Source organism: Larus michahellis, chromosome 3, assembly GCF_964199755.1.
Source record: "Larus michahellis chromosome 3, bLarMic1.1, whole genome shotgun sequence".
NCBI lineage: Eukaryota > Metazoa > Chordata > Aves > Charadriiformes > Laridae > Larus > Larus michahellis.
The window spans coordinates 53860283-53886306 of record NC_133898.1 but is presented as its reverse complement, the minus strand read 5'-3'; the positions used below and the strand labels follow the sequence as shown (position 1 = coordinate 53886306).

General features: G+C 39.2%; 1 protein-coding gene across 27 annotated transcripts in view; it reads left to right on the top strand.

Annotated features, from left to right (window-relative positions):
* The window catches only part of AFDN (afadin, adherens junction formation factor), a 129485-nt gene extending 106614 nt beyond the window's left edge, over positions 1-22871 (top strand). For 6 of the 27 annotated variants that reach the window (XM_074580237.1, XM_074580243.1, XM_074580230.1 and 3 more), the window contains 8 exons: positions 884-1078; positions 1344-1435; positions 1865-2053; positions 4768-5790; positions 12454-12588; positions 14801-15092; positions 19465-19549; positions 20694-22871. In XM_074580237.1, the coding sequence (XP_074436338.1) occupies positions 884-1078; positions 1344-1435; positions 1865-2053; positions 4768-5790; positions 12454-12588; positions 14801-15092; positions 19465-19549; positions 20694-20838 (2156 nt within the window). In that variant the 3' untranslated portion in view covers positions 20839-22871. Of the gene's footprint in view, positions 1-883; positions 1079-1343; positions 1436-1864; positions 2054-4767; positions 5791-7696; positions 7733-12453; positions 12589-14800; positions 15318-19464; positions 19550-20693 lie in introns of all 27 variants that reach the window. The other 21 variants (XM_074580226.1, XM_074580225.1, XM_074580221.1 and 18 more) reach the window with 11 other exon arrangements.
* Positions 22872-26024: the final 3153 nt, after the last annotated feature.

Sequence of the window (26024 nt, the reverse complement as noted above, 5' to 3'; positions counted from 1 at the left end):
TTTCCTTATCAGAAGTTAATCTGCTTTTAAATAGTGTTTGAAATTATGCTAGTCTAATCATTAATAAATACTTCGCATATGTACCTTTTAAAAAAATTAAATGATGCATTTAGACACAGTTCTGGTATGAAGTAATTTTTATTTTAACAGATGGAGTATAGTGAATACAAAGGGCATTAAACTTCAATGGCTTTTTATCCCTTTCATAAAAGCTTCTCTCCTCCTCTTGGAATATGACTTCCTTGTAACCAGAGAGTGTAGTGTAATTACTGAGAGAGAAATAAATAGAAACAGAAGTCTCTGGAACATGTTTTGCCATCGATTTTAATTTTTTATTATTATTATTTTAAAACTAAATGTATCTTCTTAAGTTTCTGTGTCTGATCATAAGAAGTTCTTTGATGTTTCTCCAATGTTACGTTTTATCATCCTGCTTCAGTGAACTAACAAAAGACATACTTAAATCTTATGTAAAATAACATCGTAAAGGAAATAATTTTGTAAAGGAAGACCTTTTCTACACATAGGGTAGTACTACAGTATAGAAAAGAATGGGTTAAAAGAATAAATCCTTATTATCACAGGTTACACCACCATCCCAGATGCCATATGCCTCTGAGAGTCAGCAAGAGACTTCAGTAAAGCACATTTGGCTTTTCCAAATATTGTGGTACTTTTTCAAAAGCTCTTTTGAATCATACAAATCAAAGGAATCCTGTATAGTAGATAGAAGAGTGGGATTGTGTATCTGAAGAAGCAAAGATTTTAAAATCTAGCACTTGCTTTACTGGGAAACTGCAAGGTAGCTCTGGTTTGAAAAAGAACCTACGAGACAGTAGTTAATATAAGTGAAAGGGGGAAAATACATATCCAACTGTTACAGTTTTTGACCGCCGTGGCTCAGGTAAACCCCGACCAAAGAGTGAAGGATTTGAGCTGTATAACAACTCCACTCAAAATGGATCACCTGAGAGCCCTCAGCTGCCGTGGACCGAGTACAGTGAACCAAAGAAGCTGCCAGGGGATGACAGATTAATGAAGAACAGAGCCGATCATCGCTCCAGCCCCAATGTAGCAAGTAAGTAAGATTATCCTTCTTTTAAGGGTAGTCTTACTAGCTAAGTCTCACTAGTTTTAGAGGCTGTTTGAACTCAAAAGGGAATGATTGTTTTTAAAAATGGTTTAAGTTTAGAATGCCAACGTAGTAGTTATGTTTGGAGCAAGCCTCTTGTTAGAACTATTTGAAGGAAAAATCATAGTTATTTTATGAATGTTTTTATTTTATTAAGTTATGTAAATTATTATTAACAGTCATGTAAATGCTTCCTTTAACTTTCCAACAGATCAGCCTCCAAGCCCCGGGGGAAAGAATGCTTATGCATCTGGAACTACCACCAAAATAACCTCAGTCTCTACTGGAAATCTTTGTACAGAGGTCAGAAGTGGCAAGCAAAATGCTGGCTATTAAACTTTCCTTAGCTATCAATAGCGTCAGTGTGCTTGAGTCAAACCAGTGTCTGACTTAACTATTTGAATGTAATGCTGGTGCGAGTGACTTGGGTGGGGGTTTTTGCTTATTAAAGCTCATGAAAGATTGAGACAGCTTTGAGTGATTTTATTAAATCTTGTTCATGAAGTTATCCTTGTGATTTCTTAGGTTTGTATAATATTGCATACTTGTTTTCAGACCATAAAAACATGAGTCATAACCACAGTTATATTTGATACTAGGCAGCCCCTTTATCTCTTGTTCCATGCTCTTATGAGCCAAAAGAAAAAATTTGGAAAATGCACGTTTAGAGTGATACTCCGTACAGATCTGTGTGACTAAAAAATTCTACCTTATGTTCTTTACATTTTTCAGGAACAGACTCCTCCCCCACGACCTGAAGCTTATCCCATCCCAACACAGACCTATACTAGAGAATATTTCACATTCCCAGCTTCAAAGTCCCAGGATCGAATGGGTCCACCTCAGAGTCAGTGGCCAAATTATGAAGAAAAACCACAGGTCCAGGCAGAAAGCAATCATTCGATCAATTCTACAATGCAGGTGAGAAGTAATTTCTTTCAATAGAAGGAAAAAAAAAACAAAAAACAAAACAAAAACCCCAAACAACCAGAAAGAAACTGCTTGCTTTCCACTCCCAGACTGTGGGAGACATTTTTGCAAAACAGTCAACTCTATAATGTCTGAGCTGTTGACGACAAACTATACCATGGGGAGAGGGAACAACTGTACTTTTGCCAAGATTGGCTTGGGTTCAGAAACACTACTCTTCTTTTTTTTTTTTTTTCTCTCATTCCTGCCTACCTCATAGAATTTATGTTATCGTGTTCTGCAGATCTCTTGTCTGGGATGTTTTAATCCCCCATTAGAGGTAATGGGGTGTAGATGGTAGTAGGGTTTGTCTTAAAAAAGATTTTGTGATTTTTCTGAAAAGCAAACTAAATCTTTCACCCTTCCAAGAAGGTTTACATGGAAAAGTCTCTGCCTGTGGGTTGCACTGTTCAAGTGACAAAGTGAAGTATTAAAAATGAAATAAAACAGTACTTTGAGGCCTATCCAAGGTCTTCACTGAAACACATTCCCTGCTCTCGGTTAAAAAAAATAATAATAAATTCAAGTTGAATCTGTTACCAAAGTGCAGATATTTCTTGTCCTGAAATGAATTTACATCCACTGTACCGTTATAAATTAGAAAATAATGTTGTTCTGCTCTTTGTAAATGAGGACTTCACTCAAATCCATACAGGAAATTAAATCTAGATCTACCAAATCCAGTCATTGGATCATCTTTTTCTCTAATCCACCAGAGACTTAAAAATATAGAGAGAAAACTTTTTTTTATATTTATTGATTTGTGATAAAAGCGGAGAGTTACACCAGCCTCAGTATGTTTTACTTTTGGAAATGCAGTGTCATGTAAATTATCTTGAAATCATGTCACAGAAGCAAAGTAAGGATTGATTAGTCACACATGTATTGGCAAGTGAGTTCTGTAAAAAGTCAATTGGATAAAAGCTTAGTGCTTTTTTTTCATTATTATAGATATTAAATCCTAATTATTTCAGCTGTTAAGAAAACAGATGTTATTCCCAAAGTAGGATGGTAATTTTGAAGGGGAATGCTGCAAATGAAATGACTCTGGCAAAGTTATGGAAATACTTCGCTGAATTTCCGTGCTTAACCCCTTCACGTTTCGTGATTTCATCTCGCCTAATCTTAACTGCATAGTTTACATCTAGGCTCTCTCTGTCAGTGGTGGGACAGGGGGAGGCTGGTACCTCCGGAGAATGGTTCCTATCCATTTGTCTTAATGGGATGAATTGCTGCCTGGACTTGCATCTCTCCCCTGCTTAAGACAAGCTTAAGTGAGTAGCTTAGATGAGGTGGTTAAAACTGGTGAGATGAACCCCATCTGTTGAAGTTGTTGACAGATACTGAATCTGAGCTGTCGTCTTACGGCTGAATGCAGTGCAGGAAAGCATTTTCATAAAGCAAAGGGCTAGAAACTTTAGCTCCTTACAAGCGTTGAAAGTGTACACAATTTTTCCCCACCATACAATAGTTCTTTTATGTTGAAAATTACAGGAAAATAGACTTTTAAAAAAAAAATAATAAATATATCCTTTTAATCCTTACAGCGAGAACTGGGCTTGTAAAAAAAAAAAAAAAAAAAAAAAAAAAAAAGCAAGCTGTCATAAGCTACTGACTGACATGAAATGCCTGTTTTCTGTTATGAAGGCATTAGCAAAGTGTTTGGCTAGGTGCATCTTTACAGCAAATCTAACACAAATAGCTGTGTGTTCAGCTCTGCTGGACTAATAGAGCAGAAAAAATACACTTGTTCATCTCAAAGAAGGCATTCTTTGGAGGTCATGGATAAGGTCACTGATGGAGGAAAAAGAAAAGGAGTTTGCTTTGTTAGTCTTCTCTCAGTTGTTGATAATTGGTACGTTATGTGTTCAGGGCTTAGTAGTTCCTAACATTCAGAGTATGAATATTTGCTTCAAGAAAATCATTAATAGATTTGATAAGCCTAACTTATGGTCCAGGATTCCTTTTCAGGAGGTTGTATAGTGCAATAAGACCCCGAGCTTGTATAAAAAAAAAAACAGACTTGGTTTTCGATGCGCTAAAAAAGTGGCAAAAGCGCAGACCAATACATCCCTGCCCCAAAAGCAGGTAGAATGAGACCTCTCTGCCCACATTCCATACCCGTGAATGGTGCTGTAGTAATGGGAGCTTCCCGCGGGTCATCTCGCCTGTTAATGGAGGAGGGTGGGCAGAGGCTGCTTCCTCTCTCCCTCAGCAGCTTTTCTGTTTGCCTTCCCAATAGGAAAAATATTCAGTTGAGCCAGCTGAAGCCTGAATGGCAGAGCTGGTATGCCCGAGCTGCTGTTCTGAGCTGCCAGGACTCTCGTGCTCACATGTGGGGGAGGGCGGGTGTCAGGGATAGTCCTGAGAAATCGCATGAGATGGGGGAGGTTTTTCAGCTGAAACTCCATTTTGTGTTCATCCTTCCTCCCAGTCCAGCTTTCCAGGCACTTCAGAGGTTGCAAAGTCTTCCATCGCTAGAATGAGTGAAAAAGACAGAGAAGAATATTTTATTGTTAGTTTTGGGAAACTTACTGGGCATGGAAATGCTGAAATTCACTAAAAGTAATTACCTTCAGTAATAAGAATGCCGTTTGCAAGCCTTTTTCAAATGTGTTGTAATATAGATGGACTATGAAATACATGCCTTGTTTAATTTTTTCCAGCGTGTCGCTCGTTCCCAGGAAGAACTCCGAGATAAAGTTTTCCAGCCAGAGAGGAATCGTTTGGAAGTTGTTATACGGAAGGATGTAGAGTACATTGATCGGAAGTCAGACAGTGATCAGTGGATGAATTCATCTGTGGATTCTAGCACATCTAGCCAAGAACACCTGAACCATTCATCCAAACCGGTCTCGCCTGGTTCTTGTTTAACTAAAAGTGGACCTGGCCGTTGGAAAACTCCAGCTACTAGCCAGACGACTCCAGTGGCCATTTCCCAGCCCATCAGAACAGATCTTCCCCCTCCACCGCCACCTCCTCCAGTGCATTATGCAGCCGAATTTGATGAACTACAAATGGATTTGCCTCTGCCTCCGCCTCCTCCTCCAAATCAGATAGGAGCCCAAGCATCCTCCCAGGTAGCTGCTGCTGAGCGTAAAAAAAGAGAAGAGCATCAGAGGTGGTATGAAAAGGAAAAGGCACGTTTGGAAGAAGAACGAGAAAGGAAACGTCGCGAGCAGGAGAGAAAACTGGGCCAAATGCGTTCTCAGCCACTAATTCCTGCTCAGCCCGTGGTTCCTCCTGTTTCCCTTCAACAAGTGAAATCAGAAAAACCTTCAACTTTGCAGAGGTCTCAAGAAACAGTTATTCGAGAGTTGCAGCCCCAACAGCAGCCTCGGACTATTGAGCGGAGAGATCTGCAGTACATTACTATCAGCAAGGAAGAACTGTCCTCTAGTGACAGCCTCTCTCCAGATCCCTGGAAACGGGATGCAAAGGAGAAACTGGAGAAGCAGCAACAGATGCACATTGTGGACATGCTGAGCAAAGAGATTCAGGAACTTCAGAACAAGCCTGATCGTACAGCGGAAGAAAATGACCGTCTCCGCAAACTCATGCTTGAGTGGCAGTTCCAAAAGCGACTTCAAGAATCAAAGCAAAAGGATGAAGATGATGATGAAGAGGAGGATGATGATGTGGATACTATGCTCATCATGCAGCGACTGGAGGCAGAAAGAAGAGCGAGGGTAAAAGGGGATAATCCTTTCTAGACAAAAAGTATTGTAAATATCTATCTTGGTGGGTTCTCTGGCTTTGTCTGAGTATTTAGATACTCTTATAGGGTAAACGAGGATGAAGCTTTCTTAAATACCTTGGATTTTAAAATTGCTAACTTACAGTGGCATCGCCCATGAAGTGTTGTGTTATGAAGGTATCGCAGCTACCTACTATAGAATCTAAGGTGGCAGTCAAATTTACTTTTCTGGTTGTGGGGGAAGAAATTCCCTTTGGATAAAGGGATTTTGCCGTGTACCTGGAGTAGGATTAGAAGGTTAAATATAACAGGAATTTGCTTACAGGAAGGTAAGCGAAAAAGTTTGAAATTATGAAAGTTTCTAGGAGAATCAGCAACAAAAGTAGTGTGATTTTATTTTTTATTCCCCCCCCCCCCGCCTTTCCCTCCCCCCCCCCCCCCCCCCAAATACATTTACCTCTATGAGTTCTTATTTGTAGTCTCGGACCTGAACACAGACACTGAATGCATATTGTTTCCAGGGAACAGTGACCTGAACTGAGATTCCACCTTGCCGGTCTGCTCCGAGTGACGGCCGGGGTATAAGGCAGCTGCTACCTCTGCCTTTACCACCACCTCAGTGGTGACCCCAGCATTGCTGGGGGGAAAAATTAGGTTGAGCCATGTGGGTTTGGGTGTTGTAACAACTGATACACCCGGTCTAGGGCTCCAGCTCATACGTACCTGGATTTTGCATGGTGTTCAGTTTAATCAGTATCTGACACGGTTTGCGAACCTTAGCTTCGGTACTGTGAAAGCTCGTAATATATGTAATAAGATAATACAATTGAATAGTATGATGAAGTTTTTATCACTCTGCTGGTGGCTGTTGTCTCTCACAAACTGTTAAATATCTCATTACTGAGACACAATTTCTATAGGAAAATTTATTTTTCTTTTCTGAATAATAGCACAAATACTGAAGTTACATACCAACAGCTATGCTTTGACAGGCTTAAAAACTAGCTCTGTAGTATGCTGAGTGTATTCTGTTTATCTTGAAAGTTTGACTTAATTCTGTGGTAAGCAATTTTTAATTCTTGAGAAGTGTTTGGACATGCTTGTTTTGACGTTCAGAAATAGCTATCAGCTTGAGTAGTATTTGAGCTCAGGCTTGTTTTGTCAGCTTGGTTTCCTAAACTTACTCTTCTCGTGTTTGCTGCAGTCTGCATTGCTTTCCTTTTTTCTTGTGGCTAACTTTATTACTGTGTAAAACAATAGATACCTCAGACTTGGAAACTGAAGAAAGGAAAAGCTAAATATATCTTTGGCAAACAGGTTGCGTTTAAAGCCCAGCATCTCTAACATGTAATTTGTAGCACGCAGGCAGTTACCTATGGGTATAAAAAAATCCATGTAAAACTAGCGTTTTAACAAATAGTGTTTTTAAAATTTTACTGTAGCAAGGCTAAAAACACCATGTGTCATTAACAGAAAGCCAGTTGCATCGCATAACATTGTATCAGTCTTCTCTGTAAGTGCTGGATTTGAAATACTACTTGCGCATAAAGTACATCCAGCATTTTGGAACACTTGGAAACTAAAAAACAGCAGTTGTCTTGAACTGAACTAACGTTTGCATTTTGGTTACGTTTCACTGTCTGTACTGCTAGAGATGGCCTAAGTAGCATCTCTGGAGAAATACTGCCGTTTTGAATGAGTCAAACCAATACTGATAAAAACTCTGGATTATTTGATTGTTTTCGTTTTTGTATTTCAGGATTATGTCAATTCAGTTCCTCGTTCTAAAACAGCTGACTTAACAAATAAAAGAAAATGCTTTTGAAATAGCACAAGTCTAACCTATCTTTATTTTCACTGTGCATCTTTCTTTTTTTCCCCTTTCTTACTACCTGCAGCAGACTGCTGTGCCAGCAATCTCTGTTCTAGATTTGGTATGTTTGTTTCTTTCTCTTTCCTGTTTCAATTCCTGATATTGTTAATAACCACCCTCTGTGCTGTGGATGATGATGATTTGGCCTCTTCGGGTGTTAAAAAATCATTGTGATATAATAAGTAGTAAGTTAACTGTAAGCATGCATTTGAATGTTTCCAGATGTGGTGACTCCTTTCCTCGTGTTTCCTTTCTTTTAGATGTTGTGCTCTGCTTGCAGGCTTGGTTTGTTTGTTGCAGCCGTGGTCTAACGTAAAACTGTGTATTGATGTTTTGTGCAATCGTGTTTATAAAATCTTACTAATAACTTTGAATGAACAGGCTGTGAGGTAAGATTTCCTCGCTTCCCTTCCCCACTCCTACAGGTTTTAGAAGAGCTCTAGTAACACCATTCCTTTCCAATTTGAAGTGAAATTGTCCTGAGAGCCTAATAATACAGCGTACAGTTTTAAGCACATGCTGAAACCCTGTTGTTTACAGGTGTTACAACTTTCTCATTAAAGAAAAACTGGCTGGTAAACTCGGAAATTACTTCTGAACTAATATTTCCAAGTAGGTCACATAAACATGCAATTATTAAGTTACTATATAATCTCAATTTCAATTGGTTAATACCATTCTCTTGTATCTAAAACATGACAGGCTTTCAAACTGGAGCAGTAATTGCTATGACTCCAGCTAATTCTGTATTTTATTGCTCTCATTGGAAATGGGTACATGGAAAAAGAGTTCTGTAGTCTCCCAGAGAAAAAAATATATCCCCTTCAAAGTGTATTTCTATGTAACTAATATACCAATTTGAAAGAAAGGTAATGCTTGCAAGTTCTGTTAGTGTAGTAATTTGTGCTGCTGGAAAAAAATGTAAACATGCATGTTCAAAATATGGATTTGGATCTTCAGCACTGCTTTATTTAAAAAAAAAAAATCCATCTTTTAAAATGCCTACTTCAGATAAGTTAGTAGGTCTGTCTAAGGTGTTGAGGGTTTTTTGTATCTGTGTGGTACATGAGTGTTAAGCAGTTGACAGCAGCGAAACAGGTGAAGCGTGTCAGCTTTCTGAATTAATGGACAGGCCAGGAGTCATGGATTTTTCAGACTTAGTATCTATCAATATTTTTTCTTATTACTTGGTCCCCAGAGCTGCGACTGGATAGATAAAGTACTTTGCCAAGCAGGCTGTAAACTTCAGGATCTTTCTGCGACAGGAGGTTGTGAAGGCAGACTGTATCATCAGCTTTGAAAATGGATTAGACAAATTCATAGACATCACGCCTGTGAACAGCCACTCAAAGGCTTACAGGAGGCTGTAGCAGCTGACATCTCTAGTACCGTGCTGAATGCTGGGGAGGTACTACAAGAAATGGCCAGGCTTACGTGCAACTCTTCCTGCCGTGGTCAGAGACAGACTACTAGATGGATCTATGTCCAGAATCAGTTGGGGATTTATTATGTTCATAAATTTGGCTTTCAGTAAAGCAAGCAAGCTAATTCTGAAATAGATAATGCTGAACACTATACCCAGCGAATACTTCTTTTTCCTAATTTCATCATTTTCATACTGTTCACATGACTTTCTGGGCATATTTGCATTTATCCTATGCCACTTCATGTACCCAAGTAATTACTTCTTTGTTTCTAGAAAAAAAAATACACTTTCAAATGCTCAGTGCTTTTTATGTATGTCTAACATGAACATTGGTGATAGCTGTTCTGCTAATTACAAGGAATTGAAAAGTGATGAATAGTTAGTGCATGAATTGTCAACTTGGCTAGTGTTTGTCTTTTTAAATTCCCCGGGCCACTGATCTGACCCAGCTTTAGCTGTCATAAATAAATAGGTATAAATTTAAAGTTCTTCTGGAACGTCTTTTAAAGCGTTCTAGGCAGTGCTTGGGGAAATGAATTTTGCCTGGAATCTGAGACTTTCTGGGTGCCTGCCAGTCCTAGGAATGTCTTAACATTTCTGATACAGATCAGCCCATCGGCTCCTTTGCCAGGCGCAATGCCTCAGAAGAAAGGTGGCCTTTTTCCCCCTCCTAGGTAGGAATAGCGCTGCAAGCGCATGTTGGCGATAGGGGGACAGAGATGTGCGGCTAAGCGAACTGTCTAGAGCTGGGACAAAGCAGGGGGAAAGAACTGGTGCTTTGTGCTTAGCTGCTTCCCATGGTTACTGCTGGGAGAATGCTCTCCTCCGTCACTCTGGCTGTACAGATCAGGTGTTTCTACCTGTTACAATATAAACACGTGCTGCTTTGGAGAAACCCTGGAAGTACAGTAGATCATGTCGCAACACGACTTCTAAATTAGAGAAAAACTAATTGGGATAGAGAGGTATTGAATCTAAATAGTCAAGCTGGGAATCTGACAGCCCTCTTACTAGAAATGGGATGTGAAGCTAATCTTCCTTAGCGTCTTGAAAATGTGGGATGAAGTTTGAATTGGGTAGTGTTCTCTGCACAAATGCCTGCAAGTGTTCTGGCATGCCTCGCCTCGCTATCCCACTGCGCCCTGCCCTGGTCTGGGAATGCTCCAAAGGAGAAACTAGTTACTAATCATAAAGAAATGAAATGTCACTCTCTTGATAGTTGCTCTATTTCTGCTTGTGCTTTACATATAATTTTTACTAGGTATTTATGTTTAGAATAGCCTCTGACCTGGATACTTGTTGTCTTCGCAATTATTATGGTTCAGATGCTGACAACAGTTCCCAGGTGGGCACCCTGCCCAGTTTTCCCTCCTTGCTTTAGTTAAGCTCACAAGAAAATAAAACAAATCAGTCCTAATCATTAACAAATCATCCTAATCAAACAAATCATTCCCTTTAATTTATTTGAAAATATTTTCTTGTTTAAGTGCGTTTGAATAGGAATATTTGCTACTAAGGAGAAAGGCATCCATACCGTAACCTGGGATCAGTAACTGCCACGTGCAGAGTTCTTCTCTAAATGCAGTTGGGACACAGTCAAGGAGTTTTCCTGTATTTTTTTCACTGTGCAGTTTTTGTCCTTCCCCCCCCTGTTTTTTTTTTGGAAGGAAATTACTTCTCTTCTACAACTCTTTTGAATAACTAGCTGTCTTTCCTTTTGACAGCAATATTATCTCCTTTGATAAAATAATGTCTTTATAAGAACTAAGACAAGAAAAGGTCTTCATCCAAGCAGGGAGCTGGTTAAGTACTTTATTCCGTGCTCTACCATATATACTGAGTTTCATCCCTACCTTTATGTCATCTTCAGTTAGGAATTACAAAAGTTTTAGCCCTAAATAAGGGGAATTTACTTGGAGGTAGCATCCTGTAGTATACATTTGCAAAATTACTGCCTAAATTAAATTAATTAATTTTTGTTCTTTACCTTTCATGCTCAAAAATGGTGGTTTTTAACACTTCAAATGAGAGGTGTTTTCACTGCAGGTAGTCTCTATAGCTGCTTGAAGATGTAGAAGGCACATCTTTTCAAAATTGCCTGTTGTACAAGATCATAAGATACCCATAACACAAATAGTACATGAACAGTGGGGGGAAAATAATTACCAGAAAATTAGCCCCCCCAAAAAAAGTTTGGTTTTAGAATTGACTAGAAAATTGATTAAAAAACCTAATCCGCTTTAAAGCGTGTTTTCTGTTAATTAACTTGGGGGGAGAGAGACCTACATGAAGGTTGTCCTCACAAGGTCTATTAAAACTAAATTTCTCTTACTAGATCGTTATTGCTTTGTGTGTTAAGGGCCTTTCTCTGCAAGTGAGACTGTCTTGTAAAAACAAATCTGGGGGCAGAGAAGTTTCCGTGTTACATGCAGCAAGATCCAGTGACTTACTGATTTTTACCAATCAGTGTAAAGATTTGGGGGGCAGGCGGGGAGGGGAAACACTTTAAAACACATGCTGCAGTAAGAAATAACACAGCATGTAGTCCAGTTAATTTCTACTTGTGAATATTATTGTGCCAGTGAATATTCCTGTCCATCAAGGGCTTACATACTGTTAGCTTCAGAGAATTGTGCAAACTGTGGATTGTTGCTCAGTTTTCTTATCTGTGCAGTGTTTACCATAAGCATATATAAAACAGTATTGTCTGTTGGACATCAGTTGTTCATGTGAGTTGTTTAATCTCAGTAGTCAAAGATTTCTTTGCCTCACTCTGTTTCTTCCAAAACACATCTGTTGCAGTACAGTGGGAGATTTTATTTATCTCCCGAGACTCTTTGCAGACTTGCTCAATGAGCCTGTTACTTTAAATGGATTGACCCTTTGACTAATGAGTCATGATTTTTCCGGTGCTTAAATACTAATCCAAAATGAAAAACCAATTGGCTGCTGGAGCTGTGAACTGTTGGTTCCAAGCATTTAATTTCACTTTACTGTACCTATGAGACTATGGTTGCTGAAGCTGTCTGGAATGTGAGTCACCTCAGTCTTCTGCTAGGCATTCATATATGGCTGCTAAAAATGTCTCCCTGTGTGTTTTGTGCTTTTATGTATGTGGTTCTGTGCATCTTTTTTTTTTTTTTTCCCCCCTCTTTTTTTTTTCCTAAAGGGATTTTAGGGAAAACAATGTAACAAAGCGTACTCTTAGCAGCTAGAAATTATATTGATTTATCTGTAGTATAGCATTTTCTATTGAATGAGTTATTTTTAGATGCAAATACTCGGGTTATATATCTTTTTTTTGATCCATCTTACCCATATGAGTGACGAAAAAATTAAAGATGCGTCTCTGTTAGTTACAGGATGAAGAACGCAGACGGCAGCAACAGTTGGAAGAAATGCGCAAACGAGAAGCAGAAGACAGGGCCAGGCAGGAAGAAGAGCGCCGACAGCAAGAGGAGGAGCGGACCAGAAGAGAGGCTGAAGAAAAGGTTGTGGTCTTCTGAGTGCTGCAGGGGTTCTTGCAGACCTCCCCACTTTAGCCTGGCCAGTGACAGCTCAGTGTTGGGTCAGCAGGGGTTCAACACGCTAGCCCTACCGATAAGGGTCATGGCCCAAGGCTTCAGTTTATCCAATATAAAACAAAAAGTAATTAAACAAATAGTCCATTTGTGGTGGCTGGAGTTGACTGGTATTGCAGAAATAGTATTGTAGGTTTAACTGCTAAAGGTGAACCTTAGCAGTGGCAAGCGCTTGCGTTCAGAGCCTTTTCTGAAAGTTATGGCAGAAATTAGTTGCCTCCTGGTTTCCTTCAGCCCCCAACATGACTTGCCTACTTTCTTTATTAGAGTGGCTGAGTTACTGGCGTTGGCTTTTGCTGTATCTCAGAGACGGCACTTAAGTATTTTTGCAGTAATTGTTTTATGCCAATACAGAGAGAGAGAGAAAAATACGAAATAGGGTGGAGTAGAGATGAGTACTTCATGTTGTCTTTTATGTTTGGACTATGGGAGGAAAGGAATTGTCTTCTAGAAAGGAAGTAAATGCAATCAAACAGATTCTAAAAATTCAGGCTCCTATGTTCCTTCAGAACATTATAGGTGAATTTGAGAAGCTTTGTTGTTCCAAACTGGAGGACAGAGCACGTCATTTGACTCTTGCCATGTTTAAGACCCTCTTCTTCCTAGGGAAAGAACAGTTACTTCTGTCCAGATTTTGAAGAATTGCCTGTTATTAACACTGACTTCAGAATGAAGAAAGAGGGCTAGCTTTCATTGTTGAGAGAAATTTCATCTCAGAAGATTGAGCAAATATATATTTTAAAAAAACCCTTTAGATATATTCACTGTTTTCCGTAGTCCGTATTAGTCCGTATTAGACTGTTTTCCGTAAGCAGTATGGGTCGATGAGCAGAAGACAGCTAAGCTGGGGGTGGTGATAGGTGAGAAGTGAGGAAGGTGTATCTGGACTGAGGGAAGTATTTAAAAATATACTGTAGGAAGTTTAAAAACAAACAAAAAGCAACCAAAAAAATCAGTCAAGGCTTTCTGAACTTCTCACAATGATGCAGACAAACAACATTTGGATCACGCACTTGAAAGGGTTTTCAGTGACAGATCTTGACTGAGACAATCGTGCATCTGCCGACCAGAACTCAGTGCCATCTCACCACTACAGTGGTTTTAGAGAGTAGTACAAGGCGATGAGTTTCATGTCTTTGCTCTAGATGAACAAGATCAGATTTACTTATTTAATTTTTTTTTAGGATAGCTGACTCATGGTGTTGAGCAGATAAGATGGATTTTGTTAAAGATATGGATTAAAAACAGAAAGGATAGTTGTTCAAAATGTCATATATTCCCAACAGAAGTTATACCGTACTTAGACAAAAGGGGTTTTTGTAACATAGAGTTTCCAAATACACGTTTTCATTCATTATCAAACAAACTATTGAATAGACCCTTCTATTAATTTACAATGTGGCTTAGACAAGAGCTGAACAGATTAAATGCTATTTAGTTTAAAAACAGTAAAAATCTTTTAAACTGGAAAAATACACAGAAGATATTTCATGACCTTTTAAATGGTCAGTAGCCTCATATAAATATCATTAGCATATCTTTTTTTAATTTGTTTTTTAGAAAAGTTTTTTAAAAACAGTTATTTGATGTCTGTTTTAGAAAAGTTCTTTTTAATTTGATTTCTATGTGAAGGTAGTTTTCCTGGTATTTATACTAGAAGCTTTGTTAGGAGTCATTTATTCCAAGGCTCTGTTGATTAATTTACATTGTATAAGCATGCAGCAAAATTACAAAGTGCCTTTTTTTAAGATGGTAGTTACTTTAGTTATTTCCTTCTCCCACAGATTCTTTACAGCTTTAGTAAATCTACCCCTTATTAACTGTGGTTACATTTTGAGTAATAAATGCTGGAATCGCCCTTAGTTCGCACAGGCAGCTGCCTTAGTTACCAGAGCCAGTGGTAAATCTGGAAATAACAGCAACGCTGTGTTACAGGACGACTGACGTTTTTTTTCTTAGTAGTAAATATTCTTTGTATGAGTCCATATAGATGCCCTGCTCATTGCCACAAAAGGAGACAAAAAAGGATGTTTGTAGCTTGGTGCTGGAAAACTTAAGTCTGTCTTAGATTTAAACGTCTGTCTTTCTGACCACTGTGTTTCTGTTTCCTCTGGCCTTGCAGAGGCGTCAGGAAGAGGAGTATTACAGTCGATTAGAGGCCGAAAGGCGCAGGCAGCACGATGAAGCAGAACGAAGATTACTGGAACCTGACGAGCCTGGTCTGTACAGACCTCCGCTTCCACGGGAATATGAACTCCCATCCCCAACCCCTTCATCTAACGCTCCTCCTCCCCCACCTCAGCGAAACACCTCTTACCTCAAAACACAGGTCCTCTCCCCTGACACGATTTATACTGCCAAGTTTGTTGCATACAATGATGATGATGAGGAGGAGGAGGATTCCAATCTAGCAGGTCAGGATAAGTACTCCAGCACAAGAAAATCTTATGGTGACTTTCCTCCTGCCACCCCTAAGCCACAGCAGCCCTCCCGCCAGCCTCGCCCAGTTTCAGATGGCCTCTTTCTTTCCAACTCATTCCAGTCATCTCCAGTCAATGCCAACAGTACTGCTGCCAAAAAAAGCCAGCCCCCACCCCCTCCAAACAAACCGGGTTCCATCCATGCCAGCAGCTCTAAAGGTAGACACCATGAAATCAGTCATCTCTACAGAACTCTCCTCCTGTTCTCAACTCTGGTGCTGTAGATTGAATCACTTACTTTGTGATTTACTTTTTTCCCCACTTAATCGCTATTTTTCACTATGGTGATCTAACTCAAATTCTGATATTAATATGAATCCTCCAATTTTTAATTGTTTTGATTTCTCAAATTTCCTTGTTCCTTACCCACACTCTTCAAAAGCAAAAATTCCGTCTTTCACACACTGAATCAGAAATGATTTTAACTGTTACACAGCCAATTCGAAGTACTGTTGGTTTTGGCTTTCACTCTGTATCTTTCAGTGATTTGTTTTGTATGACTGACCACTGGTTACTCAGGGCATCTGGAAATGCACCTTTCTTGAGCATAGGACACCTTTGCTAATGGGTTCATGGACAGAGCTTATCTTCTGCTTTCATTATTGGTACCAGGGTTCTCTCTTTTAATAGTGTGTGCAAATGGCTTTAAAAATTACCTTTGTAGACATAGTTCTTAAATATACAAGCAGCAAGAGACATACAGGACATGCAGTTAGTTTCATGTATTAGGCACCATTCTTTTACTTCTGGTTTGTACGGTGCAGTTTTCTTGCAAAGAGAGACAAAAGTCTAAATTTCATCTTAGTGCTTTTTGCCTTACTCCTTCCCTTCCCTTCTACACCCTTGTATTTCTTTGTCTCCTCCTCATCTTGTTTCTTATAACTCCAAGTGGGCAGCCATAATGGAGTTTAATTTCAAGTAGAGCTCTAGCTGCTAGTAACTTCAGTACCATATTTTATCTGCAGAGTACTAGTTTAGCTACACTTATGAATTCAAAGCTAATTCAGTCCAAAGTTCCATGCTAAATTCTTTTAAAACTGCTGCCGTATAGGAGGAGTCTTACGTAGTTTAAGTATGTGTCTGTGTAAATCTCACTCTAATAAATTTGCGGTCCATTAATATAAGATTTTTTTTCTTTGAATAGCAGCATCTGCCAGTGCTTCTCCTACGTTTGTTTTCTTCTCCTGTATTTTTCTGAAGGCAGTGGTGGCCAGGACATTCTCCTAGTTTGTTCTTTTCACTTGTGCTTGAAGTCAACAAATATCTGACAAGCAACTCCAGCTGATCAGATCATCCTTCTAAAATGCAAAGGGTAGCAAGTCACCTGAGATAGCAAGGGACCGTGTTTATGCTGGCTTCTAGCCAAATGGCTAACTTGTTTACTGGATTCAAGTCTCGGTGACAAATCTGGATGCCTACAATATGGTCTATCCCGTATCACCCTTTTGTCCACCTAATGAATTATGAAAATCACTTACTTTCTTGAATCAGAGGTGTGGTGTGCTCTGTTCATAGGGGGCCTGTGAGGCTCCGAGTAGGTTCCACCTATCAGAAGCACTTCTAATCCAGCTGCAGTAGTGTATGAATCTGATTTAGGATATGTTTAAGGCCATACAGGTACATGATACTTTGAGCTTCCTGTCTGCGTCCTTTTCAATTCAGGCTCAAGTCATCATTTTCCACAAGGCATCCTTTCCTTTGCAGGGCGACTCAGCTTCTGCTACAGTTGGACTGCTTCCAGGGCCGAAGAGAAGCTCTGCACAGCATTGCGTAGTTCTAATGTTGCTGAAGGGACAGTAGTTTAGCTCAGTTATAATTAACGTCCAACTGATACAGTTGGTGCTTAGCAGTTTCACTGTTTGGGGTCAGTACAGCACCCAAGTCGCATAAAAAGTATCCACACTGATACTTGTTTAAAGGAAAAAAACCCAAAACTGTTTGTTTATCCTGTTGTTGCCTGCGAGATCTCATGATGTAGTAGTCCCTATGGATCCTGCAAGCCCATCTGTCACTCCTGTCTGGCTCTGTTACAGGTTCTAAATCTTAAAGGAAGGTGAGGGAAGGCTTTAGCTTTTCAGTGTGTCGTCGTTAGACTGGAGTGTAAGTAGACACACTGTACACTACCTCCTATGTGCTACCATTACAATGCAAATAATTCCATTATGCCTGTGTACCATGATGTGAGCCCACTGATAAACCTGCAACCAGTGAACCCAAATCACAGTTTTGACTCGAGCTTTTGAGCACCTTGTATCACATAGTTAAATGAGTTAAAATAAGATTAAAGACAGACAGGAAATGTATGGAAAAGATTCTCTTTAAACACTGTGACTGTCTATGTTGTCAGCTTGCTTTTAGGAATATTCTGAAACGTCAGGCTTCTGACATGAAACTTTTGTAGTGTATATCTCTGTTGATTTTTTTTCTTCTTTCAAAGGACTTTCTTTTTCTAGAAATTCTTATTTGAAACTGACTACAACAGAGTGTAAAACGTGCCTTTCATCACAACACGTAGGCTTCCAAAGGCCCCTGCTTCCCTTTGTTATTTGGCGCTTTGCAGGCTGTACATGTAATGAATTAAGTACTGTAGAACCATCTCTCAGTGGTTGTCACCACCACTCTTCCTGCCTCCCATCATCCACAACCCAGAATGCCATTTCATATGTAATTGCATTTCCCAATCCTGCTTTCTGTTAATTTTAATGGAAGATTAATCTCAGGAAAGTGAAATGTTCAGTGATATTTTTCACGTATGCGCGTTTGTTTTTCCTGGAAAACAATCAGAAGGACAATCTACAAAGATTTGGTTAGGGTTTTGGTAACAATTAAGGAATATTGTAGTATGATGCTTCGCCTTTAATAACCTAATTCATAAACCATACAACTAATTCTGAATACTCTTATTTCATAATTTTCAAAATAGCCATGAGAACAGGTTAACTTCACCTGATTGCTCAAGCTTCTATGAAGACTGCCTGCGTAACGTACAAAGCCGTTTGCACAAAATGCAGAATTCACCGTGCAGTTTACCATCTCCCATCTCGCTGACTCTGTTACATTACTGTCCTTTACAGCTCTCTTCTGTTCTCAGTGTTAACTCTAGTAAACCACGCTTCTGCAAATTTTGCTCTCCTACCTTCTTCCACTGGGTTCTCTTAAGACCATTGGGTCTGTCAACTAACCAAGAAAAAAAGCCAACACCCAAATCAAAGCTGCTGTCCTAAAGCAGGTGGAAGTGCGAACCACGGCATGTGGACGCAGACTTCCCAGAGCAGGGGAGGTGGTACTTGTATGTGCCTGTAAGACGCGTGGCGGAAAGGAAAAACAAATCTTCATGTGCCTAGCAAACCAAGTATGATTTGGTCTGCTGCAAATTTTTGGAGGAAAAAATTTAGCCTGCAACACGTGAGCTAAATTTGCTTGTGTGTTCCAGCCTCATGTGTCTGTTATTGAATATTTATGAGAAATTACATATACCAGTGGAAGAAGCAAACATTTCCTTCTATAGCAAAGAAGGTTCACAAGACATAACGTGTACAATATCGAGACCCGAACTGTCTGAAGACAAATCTGAGTATTGTGCTGACACTTACTTTTACTCTTTTCCTGACAGTTAATAAGATAATATGGTCTTAAATATAGATTAAATTATTGAACTTTTTGATTGGAAAGAAAAGGTTTTGTCTTGTGGCCTTTAGAAAGAATTAATATAATGTATGAAACCTGTGTGTTACATCAACTTAAACTAAAGGTGCAGTGCTGCAAGATACTTGCTTGAAATTTTAAGGGGGGGAGCATTTTCTGAGTGATACTGTTTACTTAATGAGACTAAACAGACAAAAATTCTGACTCTGCTGAATTGCAAAGATGGTATATACTAATCTTAGCTTACTTTTAGCCTCCTAAAGAGAGCAGCTGCAGCTAACTTACTCCCTGTGGAGCTCGTTACAGGATAATGGAGTGTGTTGCTCTTTCTGTCAGTCTCCTTGAACAACTTCTAATGTCTGTCTTACAGTAAGCCATAATAAGATAAAGACCATGATTTGATATGTGCTGGGTAATCTAAACAAAACATGTTCTGACTCAAAATTAGGAATAAAAAAAAATTACAGCTGTTTTGACAGGAGGTGGAATTTGGTAGTACTGGTTTTAAATAGTCTACAGGTCAGATGACCCTCTAAATTTATTTCTGATTCTAGTTTGACATTACCTCTTGAAAGAAGCACTGCACCTTTTTGAAGAAATACAATAGAAAACTTTTGTGTTGTAACTGCTGTCCTTCAACTTACTTCTTCTTTTGCACAAGGAATAAATTCGTACACTGGATCTGGAGGAGCAGCTGTTGGAGCCCATGAAGTTTATCGGGATCCAAGAGACAAAAGATCTAAAAGGTGACGTGCAGGAGCCCATTAACTTTTATACACCTGACTCGGCTAACTTCTGCAGTATTTTCCGTTGTTGTTGTAATTCTGTGGGCTATTCAAGAGTTCTGCCGTTGGTTCTGGAGTGTCTTGGATTACTATAAAATACAACTAAGTTCTCCACAAGTCTTTAGGGGATCTGAAGTACTAATTCACAGCAGGAAATTTCAGTGCTACAACTGAATACTCAGTAAATCATTGCAAATTAACAACTTTGACTGTTTTAGGTGTACTTACAAATCTGAACAATACCTCTCAAGTGGGATTCTTACCAAATTTGTAATAAGCATAAATAATACAGGCTGTATCTTACATGTGAGTGGCAAGCTTTACCGTGTAGTGTACTGGAGATGTGGCTGGGCTTGGCTAGGGCTCTGTAGAAGCTGTTAGGCCAGTTCCTATGTTTCAAAATGTAGTTAATGTTTCAGTGGAACATGCAAAGCAGAGACCTCCTGGAGCTAAAAGTCATCTTCCAATCAAGATATTGAAGAATATATTAAAGCTTTATTATATAAGGGTTAATCACATATGTAAGATATTGTTACAGCTACAACTAAGAATGGTTTGAGATCTTCACTGCCGTGGTCAGAAACACATAACACACAAATTGGTTTGCTACAAGGGTAAGAGATAAGTGCAAGAGCTTAGCCAACAGTGGCTCTTGGAAGCTTTGCCAGCATAAAATGAAATACAGAGGTGTTGCAGCCGCTACAGCATACCTCAGTACTGGTAGTTTTATTTACAAGACACAAAAGCTTTGTATTCCAGTGCTTTTTCCTAGACACGGAAAGGCCTGCTGATTTAGCCATAACAGCAATGCTGTGCTAACACAGACAGAACCTTAGTTTACGCCTGCACTTCACTTTAAAAACTTGCAAGCAGTTTCATTCATGTTAACGTGCCAGAGATGGCTCATGAGCCACTAATTTGACAAAGTGATAGCACAGTGTCAGAATTAAAGGTATATTTGGGGAACAAAACCTTGCAGAACGCTAAACGGAGAATCTTCTGTAGTCAAAAAAGCTTTCAGCCAGTACATGTCACTGAGAATTATTATATTTAAGGATATTGTAGATAAGATTTATAACAAAGACTTTTTTTTTCCCCTTTCCAGTCAAGATACAGATTTACCTGGAGCACCAGAAAACCTGACGTTCAGGGAACGCCAGCGACTTTTTTCACAGGGTCAGGATGTATCCAATAAAGTAAAAGCTTCTAGGAAATTAATGGAACTGGAAAATGAGTTGAACACAAAATAAGATTAAAGCACCTTATCAGATGTAACTGAAGATCTCTAAATTGAGGGATTGAGATGGGGGGCACACTACTAATGAACAGAAAATGAATGTTTTCTGAAAGGAGTGACTTTGATTCCTCTAAGACTGTTAATTAAGATTTAGAGATGTTGCAATAGCAAGAAAACTGATTACTTTGCCAGGAGCTTGTGGTTTATACAATGAAAGCACTGTAAAATTTTAAAGATATGAATCACGTGAAGGTAACTTTTTTTTTTTTCCTGTTTTGGGGGTTAAGTTCTTGTGCACCAGACCAAGTAGCACTTGTCAAAGATAAGTTCTGTTTCCTGGTGTTTTACAGACACACTTTTGTTTTAGCTGCTGAGCAGAGAGAGTGAGAATAGCTTGAACTGCCTGAACTAAACTGTGCACTAGAAATTAGTATTTTAGGTTGTTTGATAAGAAGCCAATATCTGGGCCACCTTAAGTAAGACTTTATACACAAGTTTGACATACTGTATTGTGTTCATAGAATGATCAGCATATCAATACAGATCTTACCATTACTTAGTACTGGAATAACACGCATTCTGTAGGTAGAACTTTGGAATAAAAATATTTCTAGTTCTACGTATCTGTTGGGTCTAAAATGGTTGTCTACGAATGTATCTGTAGTTATGGAAAAGTCTGTATGTTGATGCATCCCCACTACATGTGCTTCAGACTTTCAAAAATGTGACAATAAAACCTTTGGATAATTGCTTTACTAAAAATTACATAAGCAATAGATAGTAGGCCACACTAGTGGCCCTTCATCAGCTAGGACCAAAATGTTTGTAATGTGTTAAAAGCGAGGAGTAATGAATGATTCCAGTTCCAAGGTGAGCAGAACAGATACCTTTGTTTTCTGAGAAAGGTAGATTAGAAGTTAGTAGGTAAGGAAAAGTATTGATAAGTCTGCTATTATCAGTTCAGCAATATCTTTTTTTTTTTTTCTTCTTTTTTTCTATGGAGAAGCGAACTGGCATATTGGTGTGAAGCATCAGATACAATACGGCTGGCTGGGAGTGGGCATGTTAGTAAGGTCATGAACAGACCTGGTGTGCTGGCACCCAACCACCTCTGCTCCTGCTGAGGAGGCAGTGCTGGCGAGCCCTTCTTTCGTCTAGCGGGCTTTACTGGCATCCTGTTACTGTTGTACCGAAACCCTTTTTGGCAGTTCAAGCTATTTTTTCGCACTGTAATAGCCTTATTTAATTTTAAGTCGTTAATCTTTTTCCTCCCACTATCTCTTCAGCTGTGCATATGTGGCTGATGATGTTGGGAATAAGGACCTCATCAGAGTTTTTCTCATTGTGTGATGTTAAGACAATATATATTGTGATTCCAAGCAAATTTTCTATTTGACAAAGCCCTTTACTGGCTTTAGATGATTTTTTTTTTTCCTGTATCATATTGTTCTCTTATAAATATATATTTAGGGAATTGTGCACACTTCCAAATACAAAGGGGTAGACTTTCACTGCCTTAGGAAAGAAATCACTTTTAATAAGAGTTGTATGATAAATAAATGCAAGTTAATGAAAATTGGAGTGTAAATATTTTTTACGTATTTCAGGTTTCTTATTTGAAAGTGTGCTTTTACCGTTTCACCTGTTAAATATGAAGTAGAAGATTAAACTGGTTCAAAGTGTTAATGAAGGATCTGCATGCTTGCTATGTCTGTTAATCAGGAAAAGCAAGCCTCTCCCAATTTATCTTGAGAACACTAGCAGCCTTACAGTGACAAATTTTTCTTAAGGAAAAAACTTATGCTGTGGCTGAATTACTGTTGCTGCTAGAATCTGAAAAAGGCTTAGCAAAAAAAAAATACCTATAACCTTCAGTCGAGTGGATTTGGCCGCTATTGGGCATTCGGGTCAAGTGTGAATATGTGTAAAAGTGCTTTTCATATTTGTCTGTGCATTATTATGAAAAACATCAAAACTGCTGTAGTTTCCCATTTCTACTGTATTTCACTTGCAACCTATTTTTAATAAAGTTTGTATTGTATTTAACTTTGCATTAAATGTTTTTTGTACTGTCTGTTACGTGATTCCGCATTCATAACAGTGCTATCATAAACCAAAGGGGCTCTTGTTAATATGTTTTGCCTTACCCGTCCTTTTGAAATACATTTACAAGCAAAGTCAGTGTATCTCATAATCAATAGATGGAAACCTCAAATTAATTTTACATGGAGAATCAACAAAGGAGGCTGATTCTCATTGATCAGAGTCGAGAATTTTTTGGCCTAATGTTGTTCAATATCTGCAGCACTGACTTGAAAGAAGTGGAAGTTTTTACAGCTTACCCAGCAACTTATGAAATGGGAAGTATTGGTGGCGTCAATTACGCAGGCTTGTCATACTGTATTTATATCCTCCTCCAGTGCAAAGTTGTATTTCTAACAGCAAAGAGGAACCTGGAATGCAGCTCCTTTTGGAAAAGTAAACAGTATTATAACCAGAGTTTCCGTTCTCATTGCTGAGGTTAAAAAGTCATTTGATCTCTTTATTTTGAACACAAAGACAGGATAACTTTTTGACAAATCTTTGGAAAAAATCAGTTTGGCTGACCTGGAAGTTTAGGGCAGTGGACTCAAATTCAGTGTGTAGTTTTGAATGAAGGTTGAGCTAAAGGACTTGGGAATGGTGGTGCTCCTCTTTTATCGTTGGATTGATACGGTTAGATGACCGGACTCTCGATGGGAAACTACAGTTTAAGCTCTGCCTGGGGAGGGTGAAGGAGGGAACCAGGCCCCAGTGAAGTGCTGTAGATGCCTTCTGCTGGAGCTGAACGTTCACTGGAGCTGGGATTGAGAGCCACCTGTGTCTCTTCCCAGGTGAGTACCTTAGTCTCTTGAGTTGTGGGGTCTACGCTATGGAATTTTCAAAATCACTAATAAGGACATTCTGGATTTCAGTATGAGTGATGTATATGATGTATGATGTATAAAGGCAGGGAAGAAGCTAAAGGAACCACGGAAAGCCAGAAGTGCTGTGTAGTATGTTGCAAGGCAATGACTGCCAGGACCTCCAGGCATGGCTGAGGGGAGGCTTTTATCCATGTTTTGAGTATGTAGTTTTTCACTGTGAGAACAGCCTGAAGAAAGAGAACTTTTAATTTTGAATATAGAATGTGTAGTCTAGAAGAAAAAGGAAACAATCCGTTGCCCTTCTGTATGGTAGTCCCCCAGTCTAATCATGAGCAAAGAACCAGTACAAGCAAAAAGTGATTTATTTGATGAGACTACAGTTGTTGCAGCTGTGAACTGTGTCATAGAAACATTTATTTCCAGACTAAAATAGAACAGGGGTTGCAGTTTGTCATATGCAACAGTTGTAATGCATTTCCAGTGGGAAAACAAGTTTTGAGCTATGCCTTGCACAGTTCAGGTCCTATCATTCACTTACACTGCTTTTCAGCTGCTTTTATGTACTGTTTGTACTTGTAATTGAGTAAGAGGTAGGGAAATTAAGAAATTGTCAAAGTCTATAGTATATATCCTGTTTACCGAAATAAACTATATATGTGATCCTACAGATTGCTGTTTGTAGGTGACTACACAAGCAGCAGAATAAACAAGACCGTTCTTTACCTCCTAATTCAATTAGGTAACATGAGAAATCGTAACAAAAATAACGATGATAAAAAGTTAGCTTCAACAAGGATAGTCTTAAAACATACGTAGTAACTCATGCATTTAATAATAAGAATGGGGAAAAAATTGGCTCTTTCTCCAGTGTTGCCAACTGATACTGCCGTCTCAAATGGTCAGTCGGTGGCTGGGTGGCCCAGAAGGCAAAGCCTCACAGATTAAACATTTGGAGTCAGCTGACTTCTGTCCCAGCCGTAATGGCAGATAAACTCCCTAAGGAGACCAAAGTGCCACACACCTGCTCGGAGGACCTCCCTTTATTCTTAGTGACAAGTTCAGAACTGACCTACAGTTACTAAAGCAAATGTCTTGCTAAAAATGTGGAAATATTTACAGCTTTAATGAATAGTGGCTTGGGAGGTTCCAATGAGAGGCCACGTGCAATACAGCCGTCTCAGGTTACTGTCTGCAGCGTGGCGAATGCGCCTTCATATGGCCAACAGAAAATGCAAAGTACAGCAGTGAATCTCTCCGTGTTTGGCACAAGAGGGATAGCAAACTTTTCTCTTGGTTTTTTTCCCCAAGTGCTTTTCTTACCCATTTTGTTTCCTGTTAACTGCATTTGGGAATGCTGTAATGGATGATTCATATCAGAACGCTGAAGCTGGGACCTCATTAGTCTTGTTGGTTCCACTACTGGGGTCATGTGAAATGCATCAGAATTTTTAAAGACGATGCTTACTTAGTAGCATCTTATGATTTATAATCCACCACGGTTTTTCACTGATGCTAAAATTAATAGAGGAAAATGTGGATTTAGGCAATTTCATTAAATTTCTGGCCCTCAGAAGGATCTGTTCCCTAGAAAGATCAGTAATAAGGCAGGGCTCTGCATTTGCAGGGAGAAGACAGGATCAAGTTGGTAGTAGTCTTGGGGAAAAAATGAGATTCTTTAAACCAGAGAATCAGTGTAGAAAGGTGTGCTGGAATACAGCCTTGCAGCATTTCTAGAAGATAGTTGGATTTTATATTTGTTTCTTGCCCTGATTGAACTGATAGACTGTTTTGTTGCCTGCCCATCAAGGAACTTCTCCTGATCTTTGGAAGCGGAAGGAAGATCCCAAAAGAGAATTGCTGCTGTTATGGTGAGTCATGGATCATATTGTGACTCTTTTTTTTTGGATACAGATGGGACTGAGTTTTCAGCACTATCCAACTTTCAGGTGCGCATAGAGAAATGAATAAATAAAAGTAGTCCAGGGATGCTCAGTTTTAGGTTACTAGTTCAAAGTCAGGGTGATAGTACATTAAGTCTTCTCTGTTACAGCCTACAGAAACCAGATTCTTAATCTCATTCATAGTAAAACTCACAGTAGGGGCTTGGGCTAAGGGAAGTCCTATATGGCCCATATGGCATTCATAGAATAGTTTCGGTTGGAAGGGATCTAGTCCAACCCCCCTGCAATGAGCAGGGACATCTTCAACTAGATCAGGTTGCTCAGAGCCCCATCCAACCTGACCTTGAATGTTTCCAGGGATGGGGCACCTACCACCTCTCTGGGCAACCTGT